General features: G+C 56.3%; 1 protein-coding gene across 7 annotated transcripts in view; it reads left to right on the top strand.

Annotated features, from left to right (window-relative positions):
- The window catches only part of AKT2 (AKT serine/threonine kinase 2), a 47,756-nt gene that overhangs the window by 32,133 nt on the left and 2,112 nt on the right, over nt 1–13,511 (top strand). For 2 of the 7 annotated variants that reach the window (XM_081516352.1, XM_081516347.1), the window contains exons 5-13: nt 6,350–6,503; nt 6,963–7,094; nt 8,566–8,631; nt 9,863–9,931; nt 10,653–10,775; nt 11,803–11,931; nt 12,037–12,251; nt 12,746–12,833; nt 12,944–13,046. In XM_081516352.1, coding sequence (XP_081372478.1) covers nt 6,350–6,503; nt 6,963–7,094; nt 8,566–8,631; nt 9,863–9,931; nt 10,653–10,775; nt 11,803–11,931; nt 12,037–12,251; nt 12,746–12,833; nt 12,944–13,046 — 1,079 coding nt within the window. Of the gene's footprint in view, nt 1–6,349; nt 6,504–6,962; nt 7,095–8,565; nt 8,632–9,862; nt 9,932–10,652; nt 10,776–11,802; nt 11,932–12,036; nt 12,252–12,745; nt 12,834–12,943; nt 13,053–13,511 lie in introns of all 7 variants that reach the window. The other 5 variants (XM_081516353.1, XM_081516350.1, XM_081516348.1 and 2 more) reach the window with 4 other exon arrangements.

Consider the following 13,511-nt stretch of genomic DNA (forward strand, 5'->3'; position numbering starts at 1 on the left):
ATTCAGGGGGATGATAAACAGGAAGCCCTGGACTCAGCAGTACCTGGCACACACTTTGCAAGCCTGGAGCAGGAGCCGTGGGGAACCGGCAGAGTTTTAGTAGCAAGAGACCTGCTTTAGTTTCCATTTTCGTAATGCCATGCTCTTTGGCATGGGGAAGAATCCCTTTACCAAGACCGTAGGGACTGGAGAGCCCCCACTTTCCTCCTTTTCTTAGTACCTGCTGCTGCCACTGAAGAGAAATCTGATGAGATTGTTCCGAGACCAGACCCCAGATTCCTGACCTTAACCCTAGGGAAGGTGTGAGTCAGAAACCCAGGAGAGGGAGGCTGCTCTGCTCGTGACTGTCCTCGCTGCCCTGCCAGGCCTGAGCCTGAGGAGCAGGGGGTGGGGTGGTGTAGGGGGCCGACAGGGCCACTCTGGTGACCAGTCACCGCTGCAGCAGCCTGGTCGCTTCCTCCCCCAGCGAGCTCTCCCCAGGGCAGCTGGAGCAATTCCCCTACTCCCTGCCATGACTTGTTGTTTCAGGCGGATGGAACAGTTGAAAGACCGCTGTCGTAAATGAACAGCTAGATACCCTGCAGTTAGGTTCAGCAGTTGAGCATGTGCCATGTTGGCCTCATCTGGCTGTATTTTATGCTGAATCTTGAACTTCTGTTCATACTTTGTGACACTTTCCTCCTTAATACATCAGCAGGCATCTCCTAAGAATAAGGAGCTGCTTCTACAGAATCTTGGTGCCCTTATCACACCAGAGATGATTATTTGTAATATTAATATTTACTAACATCCTCCCCAAATCTGAGCCATAGTTAAATTTCCCCATAGTTAAATTTTGTCCTCAAAATGTTGTTTTCCAGACCAGGATTTGATAAACCAAGGCACATGCTGTCTGTGTCCTGTTTTAATCTAGTTTAACCTTTGTGTCTCTTCCCTCGCCACAGTTGATTTTTTTTTTTTCTTTTTTGACAAGCCAGACTAGTGGTCTTGTGGGATGCCCCATACTCTGAATGTGTCATATTGTCTTTTGGCACTGTTTTCTTTGTTCTTCTGTGCCTGTATTTCCTGTAAACCAGAAATTAGGTCTGAATCAAGGTTGTCAAACTGTGGCCTGGCCTCCTATTTTTATAAATAAAGTTTTATTGGAACACCACGCCTATTCACTTACCAATTATCTGTGACTGCTTTTTGCTGTCCTGTGGCAGAATTGAGCAGTGACCGAGTTGTAACAGAGACTGTGTGACCTGCAAGGCCTTAAATATTTACTCTTCGGCTCTTTCCAGGAGAAGTTGGCAGACCCCTGGTCTTGGCAGGAATATTTAACAGAGCATCACATTGGTGTGATCTTTTTTAATGGAAATCTTACCGTGCAGTTTTTCTGTTTGGAACTCTGAAGCTCTTCGTCTCAGTTGGAGTAAACTCCAAAGTCGATGCCCTGTTCTACAAAGACCTGCGTGATCTGGCCTCAGAGTACTTTCCTGCCACCAGTTCCCTCACTTTAGCCACCGTGGCCTCCATGCTGTCCCTTAAACATGCCAGGCACACTTCCTACTTCAGGACCTTTGCACTTGTTTCCTTTGCTTGGAATCCTCTTCCCCAGATGTCATTATATTTCTGCTTTTAACTTTGTGGGGTCTCTGCTCAGATGCCACCTTCTTGGAGGGTCCTGCCTGCCTGCCTTCCATGACTGTTACCCTTAGCCTGCTTTATTTGTCTTCATAGCATCTGTTCTACCTGGTGTGACATTTTCTGTTTGTTTATTTGTGCCAGGAATATAACTAGGTATTCAGTAAATATTTGTCAAATGAATAAAAGAACAGTTAGGACTAATGCTCTGTTGAGCCAGACCGTGTTCTAAGGTTGTCACAGGTATTAATTCACTTATCCTCACAACATTTCTAGGCAGGAGTTCCTCACCTGCTAAACAGACATAATGATGGTGAGACCGAAGCCCAGAGAGGTACAAAATGAAAGAAGACGATCTGAAGGGCCTATGTTTTCCCTGCCAAGCGGGGCTGGACCTGAATCAGCCAAGACAGCCCATCTGAGAGTGTCTGAGCAGAGGGGGACCCCAGATGCCTCCATTTGAACACCCCTCTGGTTCAGAGGAGGACCCTGGTTAGGAGAGAGGGCCCCATCTGGCGTCAGACCAGCAGTCAACTGTTCTTCCCGAGGCTGTGACGAGAACAACCCCGTCACCTCCAGGTCACTGGACTTCCCTCCAGGGTGCAGTTCATTCTACTCAGCCGGGTGGCCCAGGGCTGCGGCCCAGGATCTGGAGTCAGACCAACCACTGTGCCGCTGTCTCGGTGGGGCTCAGTGGTTGTGAGGAATGAGGGGGATGTGGAAGCATCTTGGCTCGGGGGGCCCGTAGAATCACGCTACCTTTTCTTGCCTCCGAATCCTCTACCACCCTCTCCTCTTGCCGTGAGACTAGCTTTGTGCTTCCTCTTGAGACTCTCAGCCCATACTCCACACAGCAGCTGCTGACTTAAAGCGGAAGTCAGGTCCTGTCAACCCCTATAGACCCTTCCAGGACTTCTGTGATGTGAAGGATCAAGACTTAACTCCTTCACGCCGTGGCCTATGGAGCCTGACGTGGCCTGTCCTCCCTCCTGTTCTCATTGCTTCCATTCCTCTCTCTCTGTTGGCTCCAGCCAGGCTGGCACCTGCTGGGCCTCTCACAGACACCCCAGGCTCCCTCCTCAGGGCCTTCGCCATGCTGGTCACTCTGCCTGGCTTCTTTGCCCTCCTGACACTTCACAGGGCTGCCTCCTCCCCTCCATTTCACTTATTTCACAGCCAAGTGCCTGTTCTTGGCCCTGGGGAGGCCCCACGTTCTGGGAGGTTCTCCACGTCCTGACTTACGTGCCACCTCCTTCGAGAGGCCTTCCCAGACCACCCTCTGAGCAGGGGAGCAGGGGCTTCCTCTCTGGCCCCTGCCTTGGAGCCTTGACACAGGTGTCTTGCATGTTAAGCCTGGAGCTCCAGTGAGGCTGGTTCCCTGCTGCACCCCTAGCGCCCAGAAGAAGGCCTGGCACACAGAAGCCACTCAGGAGGGACTGGCTGGGTGACTCCTCACAACCCTTTGAGGTGTTCGCTCTGTCCTGAGCACTTGATGTTGGTGTCTCCTTCCTTCCTTGGACAGCCCTCTGGTCCCTGCTCCACGCGTCAGCCCACTAAGGCACAGGAAAGTCAGGTGGCCCACCCGTGGTTGCCTCAGGAAGGTGCAGAGCCCGGATTCCCTTCAGGCCTTCCGGCTCCAGAGTCTGTGCTCTCAGCTGTGGTGTCCGGCCCAGGGAATGCGGGGGGCAAACGGAGGTCCTAGAGGTGAGGCCGCCCAGGGCCCCACGGCCATTTGGCAGTGGGGTGAGGTCAGGCCCAGCTCCCCTGCCTGACGCCGCCCTGCGGAGCCTGGCAGGGTTTGCGTCCCTGGGCCTCTGGTTGCTGACTGCCACTGGGTAACTGTCAGCCCCTCTGTGCTTCGGTCTCCTCATTTGTAAGGAAAGGTGAATAATAGTACCTCCTTCAGAGGTATGCAGGGAGGACTCAAGTTACTTCACTTGAAGCACTTCAACAGCTCTGGGAGCAAGCAAGCGGAGGGCCCTTGGGTTGTTTAGTGAGGGGGGGTCTCTCAAGGAAAGTGGGCTAGAAACATGGCGGGGTCGGGCTCCTGAGGGGCAGCTTGCCTCTGCCGTGCCCTTCGGCTCTGTGCATGCAGAGGGGTGTCCCTGAGCCCACCCGTGAGTGCCCCCAACGCCATTCCCCTGGGCTGGAGGGCCTGGAGGAGCGCTGAGTGTGGGTCTCAGCACCACGGCCTCCTGACTGTGGAACCCCCACAGGAGACCCCACCTCCGTGCACCTCAGTGTCCCATTGGGAGCACGACTGCTCCCTCTGCAGCCCTCTTAAGGAGCATGGAATGAGGTGGTATGTCTGAATCCATTACTTTGCTCAGCGTTTCCCTGGGAGCTTTCCTTTGAGGGGTGGAAGGCCCATTTGCCCCAGCCCAGGGAGGAAGCTCCCTTCTGCCCCAGACACCATGTTGCAAACCCTTGAGGAGTATCCTGGACATAGGCCCTTGCCTTTTCTCTGAAATTCTGAGTGCTGCAACCTTGCCACCTCGGTCCAGTTGGAACCAGATCCGGGGTGTGTCGGGTGGCAGAGAGTTACACCCGACCAGCCTCCATGTGAACCCCCGTGGGTTCTGGCTCCAGGTGGGATGGGTCCAGGCCCCTCCAGTGTAATCTTTAGCCCCTTCCTTGAGGCGAGAACTTTCTCTGGGTTCAGGTTTTGTACATGGCAGCTCCCCAGCGTCTCAGTGCTGCCTGGGTGCTGAGGAGGGGGTGAGCTGGGGGCAGGGGCTCGCCCTGGTGCCAGGGCTGCTGTCTGAGCCCCAGCTCTGCTGTCCTCTGCTTCTGGTGCCCCTCCCGCAGTGTGGAGGCTCCATCTCTTGTCCATTCAGGCTCCTGAGAATGGACTGTCTCTTCCTCCCTTACAGACAGACGATAGTACACGCACATCTTGGCCTGCAAATTGCTTTTTCCATGTGGCAGTCTCTCACAATCTCTACATGTGAGGTATATGCCTTTTTTTTTTTTTTTTTTAGTGTATTCAGCCTATTTTAGGAGATGGGTGATTTTTTTTTTGTTTTTCAATCCATGGCCATATACCCAAATTCAGCATTTTCAGATTTCTAAGAGGACAGTTCTGATCTGATAGAGTGTGTCGCAGGGTATGCTCCCCTCCCCCTCAGTTTTTGGAAACAGGAATGTTAATGTAGGGCCAGGGATTTGTCCCATTACTTGTTCCAAGGAGGGCTTGGGTGACACCCGTTGAGAAATGCCTGCTTGAGGTACTGGGTCAGGGAGGGGAGAGGCTCGCGCCGCTCGGCCTGGGTGTGCAGTGGGCTTAGGGCCACCCAGGGCTTTGGCTGCCTCGCTCAGCCGTTCCCCACATGTCTCCCGAGTACCCGCCAGGGGCCAGGTCACACCAGCCCCAAATGCCTGCCCTCGTGGGGCGGACACACATGGCATCCAGGGCCCCCAGACTCTGCTCGGGCTTGGGTAGGGCATCTGCGCCAGCCCCTGATAATCATGCTCCCAGAACTCTCGCGTCTGTCTTAGGAAGCGAAGTCATCCTAAGTGAGTGAGGCCAGGAGAGAGGCAGAGCTTCTAGGTGTGAACTGAGACCCTGGGACTTGGGTGCTGCTTTTGCTCAGCAAGCCGTGGAGCTCAGCCAGAGCTGGTTACATGGCTTTTACAGACATGAGCAAAATCCATAGGGGGCTGAACAAATGTTGGGCTGAACCCCTAAAATTGTGTGGTGGGTCCAAACTAGAGGGACCAAACTAGTGGGTCCAAACAATTTAGTATCGTTCAGCCTCATACTTTTTTCTTTTTGGTGTGTGGTCTTTTTTACTTGGGCTTCCCAGGTGGCTCAGTGGTAACGAATCTGCCTGCCAATGCAGGAGACGCAGGAGACGTGGGTTCATTCCCTGGATTGGGAAGATTCCCTGGAGAAGGAAATGGCAACCCACTGCAATATTCTTGCCTGGAAAATCCCATGGACAGGAGTCTTGGTGGGCTGCAGTCCGTGGGGTCACAGAGAGTCAGACATGGCTGAGCACAGCAGACACTTTTTACTCACTTCTCATAGCTGTACTTCCCTCTCTACAGGCCGGTCTGTTGCGAGTATCAAAAGAAAGTTCTTTCCCAGCGAGTTTAAATCATGAGTGTCAGAACTACTTTATTGTTCTTAAACCCATCTCCTTTCTGCTGGGACCTGCTTCCCTGTCAGCCAGCGTCTCCCCCTGGTCCCTGCCCCAGCAGGATGGCCCCTGAGCTGCCCACCCCCAGACAGACACCTCCAGGGGGTCCCATTGGTCAGCTCTTGGCTTGTAAGATCGCCACCTTCTTTGGCAAATGAACACTTCCTTCTGCTCTTGGTTTTCTTTTACTGGTCACTTGTACACATGAGCTCATCATTTGTTCCCAGTGCCTCAGAGGAGCACTGTCTCCCTGGTTCAAGGCTCAAGAAGGCAGCTTATTTTCCAGAACCTGTGAGGAAAGGTGTTCTCCCCTCTAGTCACGTAATTGCTCCCCGATTTCAAGTGGCCCTCAGGTCAGGCCCCTGCTGGATACACAGATAGTCTCTGTCCTTATTCTAGTCTTGCCCTCTCCGATCTGCCACAGCCAGAGGGGCCTGTAACATTTCAGCTTCCCTCGGTCAGGCAGATCTCCCCAGAATGCTGGAAGGTGTTTTAGTCACTTGCTCGTGGGGCTCAGCGCCTCCTGCCCTGAGGCCCAGGCACCCCAGGACTCATGGCTCCCTGGATGCATCTTCACACAGGGAGGAGTGGATGCGGGCCATCCAGATGGTTGCCAACAGCCTCAAGCAGCGGGGCCCAGGGGAGGACCCCATGGACTACAAGTGTGGCTCCCCCAGTGACTCTTCTGCGGCCGAGGAGATGGAGGTGGCAGTTAGCAAGGCGCGGGCCAAGGTGGTAAGTGCCGGGAGCGGGGAGGGGGGGCCTGCCAGTCTGTGAGCACCGCTCTCAGCCCTGCCCCCCTGGAATTCCATACTGAGAGCGCAGGGCCCCGGCCAGGACACCTCCTGACTGCCCTGTGGGTGTGGTAATTTCAGGCAGTAGATGGCGCGGTACTGCCCTGGGCCCACGGGATACAGGGCAGCCTCATCCTGAGTGGTGGTGAAGACCCCTGTGCCCCCACCTCAGAGCCCTAGCCCAGCCCCCCAGGGCCCTGTGCCTGGGAAAGCCGATGGTGGGAGAGCCTCAGTCTGAAGGCCGCTTCAGAACAAACAGTTGCTGCCTGGGGCCTCCCTGCTCCCGCCTGGGCATTTTGGCAACAGTGTCCTTTGAATTTTCTCTTCTCTTTGTTAAAATTTCTTCCCACGGGCCACATGCCAAGCTCTGACTGCCCGACTCTCTCTCCATCCCGGGCAGACCATGAATGACTTTGACTATCTCAAACTCCTGGGCAAGGGCACCTTTGGCAAGGTCATCCTGGTGCGGGAGAAGGCCACCGGCCGCTACTACGCCATGAAGATCCTGCGGAAGGAGGTGATCATCGCCAAGGTAGGCCCTCCCCGGGCCGCCGTGGGGCCCAGCCCGGAGTGTGCCTGTGGTCGTGAGCACACACCAGCTGGGACACCTGCGTCTGCTGCTGTGTCCCCCACCCGCAGACCCACTGCTTAGTCCTGTAGGGCCCCAGAGAAGGGGAGCCTGAGGCTCAGAGAGTGGGGCCCTGCCTGCTGAGTCCCCCACCTTCTGGACGCCAGGGAGGAAGGAAGAGAGAGTCTGATGGGCCTCACCCAGCAGGGCCTGGGGGGGCCACTAGGGTGGGGGCTTGGCTCAGGGTGTCTTGGGAGGAGGCTGGGCTGGAAATGGAATTCTGTTCCTTTTTTCTTATTTAAAGTTTTTAAACTAGGATATTCTTAAAATACATAAAAATTTTTGAAGAAAAATATAGTGGATTGCCCCATCTAGTCACCTAGCTTTAACATTACCATTTGGCCAGTCTTGTTTCATTAGCTCTGCCCTCCTCTCTTTTTGTTCTGGAGTACCTTAAAGCATGTTATAGGCATCAGAGATTTCCAGGCATACATGTTTAGATGTATATCTTTAACAGATGATGGTCTTAAAGACTGTGATCATGATGCTGTGATCATGTCCAACAAAAATGAACAAGCCCTAGATGTCATTGGTGCGGGGCAGGGCTTCTCAGCCTCAGCTGTGACACTTAAGACCAGACCATTCTCTGCCAGGGGGGCTGTTACGTGCCCTGTGTGACATGCCCCCCCATCCCTGGCCCCTACCAGGGCAGCCCTCCACCCCTGAGTTGTGAGTCAGAAACATTCTTAGACGTTGTTACGATGTTATCACAGCATCTCTGAAGACAGACTTGCCCCGTGGAGGGAGAGTAGGTGTCTGGGCACTGCAGCTCTCTGGGTACACTCAGATACCAAATTCAAGCCCCTGTTAGAGTCCTGGGGGGCCTGTGACACTGGTGCTGGGCCCGCACCCCGAGTTTCTGATTCATGGGTCCAAGGAGGGGCCTGATAATTTGTGTTTTCCCAAATTCCCAGGCAACACCGATGCTGCCAGTGTAGGGACCACACACTGGGAATCATTGCTCACAGCCAAGAGTCCTGACTAGATCTGGGTCCTTCAAGAATGTTTATAGGGTCGCCACCATGTATAGGAGCACCACAGCCTGTGGCGTCACCTCAGGGCTCTCAGTGTCTGCTCCCCCACCTGCAGACGTCAGACTTGGCCTGTGGGTCCAGGTGGTGACAGTAGGATCCTCCCTTGTCAGAAGTGTCCATCAGCTTTTCACCTGGTGGTTTTGACAGCAAGTCACTGAGTGGCCCTGTCTGGGTCTGGTATTTCATTAGGGCTTGTGAGTGATAATTCACATTCTCTGCGTTGGTTAGGAACAGAGTTGGGGTTCTCCAACCCGTTCTTCCCCCATCTTCTCGGGCTGGAGGGCGAGTGTGAGGCCTGCATGGTTCTGCCTGCCAGCCCCTCACCCAGCCTGTGTTTGCAGGATGAAGTCGCCCACACGGTCACCGAGAGCCGGGTCCTGCAGAACACCAGGCACCCGTTCCTCACCGTGAGTAACACTCCGTCTCAGGCAGGGCGCGCACATGGGGCCTCCAGGCCGCCCCTAGGACCGAGCTCAGAGAAAGTCATGCCCCCTGGCTCTGTGGAGCATGGATTAGTGTTGGCTTGGTGGCAGGGGTACAGCTGTATGGGCTCCCCGGGTGGCCTGAACTAAGACACCAGGGTGGCAGCTTCTTTATAGACGGTGGTTTCATGTCAACCCCTCAGCCGTCTGATGATACCAGATTATGAAATGGCCCCAGGAGAACATGGCTTCTCTCCGTGTGGGTTAGAGGTGCTTAGTCCAGTGGATTGAGTTTTAGGAAGTAATCCTAGAAGCAGATGTACTATCACTGTGCTGCCTGTCAACTTAGGCTGAGCAGACACCTCTTTGGGCAGCAGTCTCCGTCGAGGCCAGCAGACGTCAGTTGAACGGACTAGGTGGAAAATGGTTTAAGGGTCGTTTCTGTAGCTCACTTGCTGTTCAGGTGTCCTACTGAACCAAAGTACTTGTTCAAATGAAACCTTATGAGGTTCTTCAGTATAGAAGACAGGGAGCAGCAGAGTTTTCTTGAGCAGGGGGTTACCTAAGAGTCCTCTGAGGAACTCTGTCGGGCTCCTTAGAGCACAGTTTGAGAACTACTTGTTTGTTGGAGAATCACTTGTCCAGACTATCTGGGGAGTTTGCTCCCAAGCCACTGCCAAGCCCCAGCCATCAAACCTCTCGTGTGTGTGTAAGCTTAACACTCCTCTGTCCATGGGATTCTCTAGGCAAGAATACTGGAGTAGGTTGCCATTCCCTTCTCCAGGGGATCTTGCCCACCCAGGGATTGAACCTGGGTCTCCTACGTTGCAGGCAGACTTTTTACCGCTGAGCCATGAGGGAATCCCCTAAGTTTAACACACCGGACTGTAAAATGGGAGGAAGAGAGATGTGAAACAGCCATGGTTGCTCAGAACATAGTTTGTGCCCTGGCTGTGTCTCTTGGAGGCTTAATTAGAGGCAGAGGACAGGACCGTTGAGCCCTGTAACCCCTTCCCTGCTGTGAGAGCCAGGAGCTCCCTCACTCCCCACAAAAGGTGAAGATGCGATTTGAACCCTAGACACGTTATTCCCACGACCCTGGCCGGGGCTGTGGGGGAGAGTGCGGGGAGGAAATCAGCAGCGCCTGTGTCTCCTGGGACCCAGCAGAGAGCCTGCCGTCTTCCCACCTCACATGCTGCCACTTTCTTCCCCACAGGCACTGAAGTACGCCTTCCAGACACACGACCGCCTGTGCTTCGTGATGGAGTACGCCAACGGTGGCGAGGTCAGCCCCCAACCCCCGGCCTGCCCTTCTGGATGTCTCCTTCCTGGATGTGGGGGGCAGAGGGAGACTTACTGGGGTGTTACCTTTTTCCTTTCACTCCCTCCCCCTGAGGCAGGTGGGGAGACAGGCTCAGAGACATTAAGTGGCTTGTCCAAGTTCACACGTTTAGTGAGTTGGTGTGTGGGATACAGACTGAGGTTCAGAGGGCTGTGGGGTGGTGGCCGACGGCGCTGCAAGGACGTTCTTAAAGGCTGCAGAGAAAGGGTCTGCGGGTCAGGATCGCCTGTCCTCTACTTTCAGCAAGGTCTCCTGATGAGAGATGTTGCCCACTCCTCATCCCTCACACCCTTCTCTCTCCGCCTCGTGTGACTCACTGGCTTCATCTCCCATGTGGTCTCGTCTCACAGCTCGTTGCCACTTGCTCCTGAGTCGTGCTCCGCTGCCTCCTCGCTGTTGCTCCCTCGTTTGCCTGCCCCCTCCTGCAGCCGCCCCCCAACTCTCCGCGTGGCGCCTGTTGTCTCGCCTTCCCTCTTTACCCCTTGCTCATTTTTTCTCTTTGTCGCTCACGTGAGTTTTTCTGTACTCACCGTCCCGTCCCTCGCTTGATCCTCACCATCACTTGCAGTTCGTGGGGCAGGTGTCACCATGTCACCGGGCTGGGTGCCATCCTCCCCTCCTCTGGGCCAGGGGTCTCACCCTCCCTGCCTCCCTCCGCCGGCAGCTGTTCTTCCACCTGTCGCGGGAGCGTGTCTTCACAGAGGATCGGGCCCGCTTTTATGGCGCGGAGATCGTCTCAGCCCTGGAGTACCTGCACTCGCGGGACGTGGTGTACCGCGACATCAAGGTGAGCAGGCCGCGCCCGGGCCACCCACTCATCTCTGAGCTTCCCTTCCATGGAGGGTCTGTCTTGTCCTTCTTGGAGCTGAGCCTCGACTCAGGCCCAAGGTGGTGGTCTTGGGCAGGTGGCCTGCGTGGGGCCCTTCCAGGATTCCTGGGAGCAATGGCGAGAGGATGTCAGGTGGTCCAGGCTCTTCAGAAGATGGCCCACCAGGGTCCACCAGCGCTCAGCACACAATGTCCACAGTGAGCCTGCCATTCTGACTGGGAGCGTGCACCAGAACAGGCGCCTGTGTGCATCTCCACGTGGACACACACGCTCCAGCAGCTCTGTGTACACTAACCCCAGATGGAAGCCGCCCAAGTGCCCACTGTTGGAAAGGAAATAGAAGACATTGTGGTGGATCCACACCATCTGTACAGCAGTTCAGGAGGACAGGCTCCGGTCTCACGGGCTAAGGCTGAGGGGCCACCAGAACAGCTGAGATGAGTCTGTATCACTTACAGTGTATACGTAGGTGGGAAACACTGTGAAGAAAAGCACAGAAATGAAGTCCCTTTTCTGTTGGGGGAGGTGGTGGCTAATAACGCAGCGGGGGACTTAGGGCTGGTGGAGTTGTTTCCTGATTTGGTGGAGGTTACATCGAGGCCCAGTGAAGTGCCCATTTGTGTTACGTTCAGGAAAAAATAGAAAGCTAGTGTTCAGTGTTCCTCACACCTGAAGTGTAACCACCACTGCCCACAGTGGGGGGAAGCCACTCGGGCAGGACCTGGCTCCCATCTCCCCCTGCCTGCCTTCCCAGCTCCCTGGGGGCGGCAGGGGCTGGGGAGGTGCTGGGTCTGACTCCTCCCCCCGAGCCTCAGAGGGCCTGACCCCTGGTGGGGGGGCAGGTTGCTCTCTGACCCCTCCCGCAAGCACCCCTGGCCCTGCCATGACCCCCCACCGCAGGGAAGGGCAGGGGCGTGTGGGGTTTCGGGGGCCGCAGGAAACCCTGAGATAAGCTATGTCCCTGACACGCTGACTTTTATTACAGCTGGAAAACCTCATGCTGGACAAGGACGGCCACATCAAGATCACCGACTTCGGCCTGTGCAAGGAGGGCATCAGCGACGGGGCCACCATGAAGACCTTCTGTGGGACCCCTGAGTACCTGGCGCCCGAGGTGTCTGGGGCTGGAAGGCCAGGGGAGGTGGGGCCCCTCAGCCCAGACCCCTGCGGGCCGGGCTGCGGCTCCTTCGGTGGCCCCTCACTGCCCCTCCCCGCGCAGGTGCTGGAGGACAATGACTACGGCCGGGCGGTGGACTGGTGGGGGCTGGGCGTGGTCATGTACGAGATGATGTGCGGCCGCCTGCCCTTCTACAACCAGGATCACGAGCGCCTCTTCGAGCTCATCCTCATGGAGGAGATCCGCTTCCCACGCACGCTTAGCCCTGAGGCCAAGTCCCTGCTTGCTGGGCTGCTTAAGAAGGACCCTAAGCAGAGGTGAGGGCTGGCCTCCGCCCCGCCCAGCCCAGCACCGCCTGCCACCACTTCCCTCGGCCTGCAGGGGGCAGCGTCCACAAGTGCATGCACCCGTGGAACGCTTGCTGTGTGTTGATTGATCAGCCCCACGGCTGGCACTTAGGGGCATTCCCTTGGCCAAGCCTGTCTTTAGCCTCCGCCTGCCCTGCCTTGTTTCATGGAGACACTGAGGAACAGGGTGGCCGTGTGCCTGGCCTAGGGTGACAGAGCCAGGATGTGAAGCGGCCGTCTGCGGAGCCCACCCTCTCAGCTTGCATCCCTGTCCCTGGGGCCAGGTTGGAATCTCCAGGTTCTGACCCTGGTCACAGGGACTCCCTCCCTGAGCCCCAGACCCCTCCTCCGTGAGGTGGTGGAGTGTCCTGGGATGTTAAAGGTTATCAGGGCTCGCACCGAAAGCCCGTCTCCCAGGACCCGGCTGCCCCGGGAGGCAGGTGTTCATGGCCATCTCTGCCCAGGCTCGGCGGGGGGCCCAGCGATGCCAAGGAGGTCATGGAGCACAGGTTCTTCCTCAGTATCAACTGGCAGGACGTGGTCCAGAAGAAGGTGAGCCCCACTGTCTGCCTGCTCCCCACAGGAGCCCGGCCTCTCCTGGGTGACCTTGGCCAAGGCCTCCACTCCTCAGGGACCTGAGGCTGGACTCCTCTTCTCCACAGCTCCTGCCACCCTTCAAACCTCAGGTCACATCTGAGGTCGACACAAGGTACTTTGATGACGAGTTCACCGCCCAGTCCATCACAGTCACACCCCCGGACCGCTGTGAGTGTCGGAGGCCCCTACTCCCCATGGGCCTGGCTTGGAAGGGGGGCTCAGGGGGCTCTGCCCTTGACCCAGTTCTCCGGGGGGAAGCTCACAGGGCCCCCTCCGTGTCTGGGCGGTTTACCCTGCAGTGAGCTTGCCAAGGCGTTCACTGTCGGCCCGCCTTTGGACCCAGTGAGGGTCGCCAGGAACCAGTGGCCACAGCACTTAGATGGGGGAGTCTGGGCAGGACACCCTAGAGGAGTGGTCAGTGCCCATCATTGTCTTGCTCACTGATCAGGGCTTTGGGGCTGCGTGGTTGGTTTCAATGATTCTGTAGCAGTTTTGGGTTCTTACTTCCCCCTCCCAGTGCTGGGCTGTGTTGCAGACACAGCAGTGACGAGACAGCCCTGGGCCCTGCCCTTGGGGAATCAAAGTCCAGGCGGGGTGGCACCCCAGAGTGATCGGGCCGATGGTGTTAGGAGT

The sequence above is a fragment of the Giraffa tippelskirchi genome, chromosome 7, assembly GCF_054371585.1.
Source record: "Giraffa tippelskirchi isolate mGirTip1 chromosome 7, T2T-mGirTip1v1.2.pri, whole genome shotgun sequence".
Classification (NCBI taxonomy): domain Eukaryota; kingdom Metazoa; phylum Chordata; class Mammalia; order Artiodactyla; family Giraffidae; genus Giraffa; species Giraffa tippelskirchi.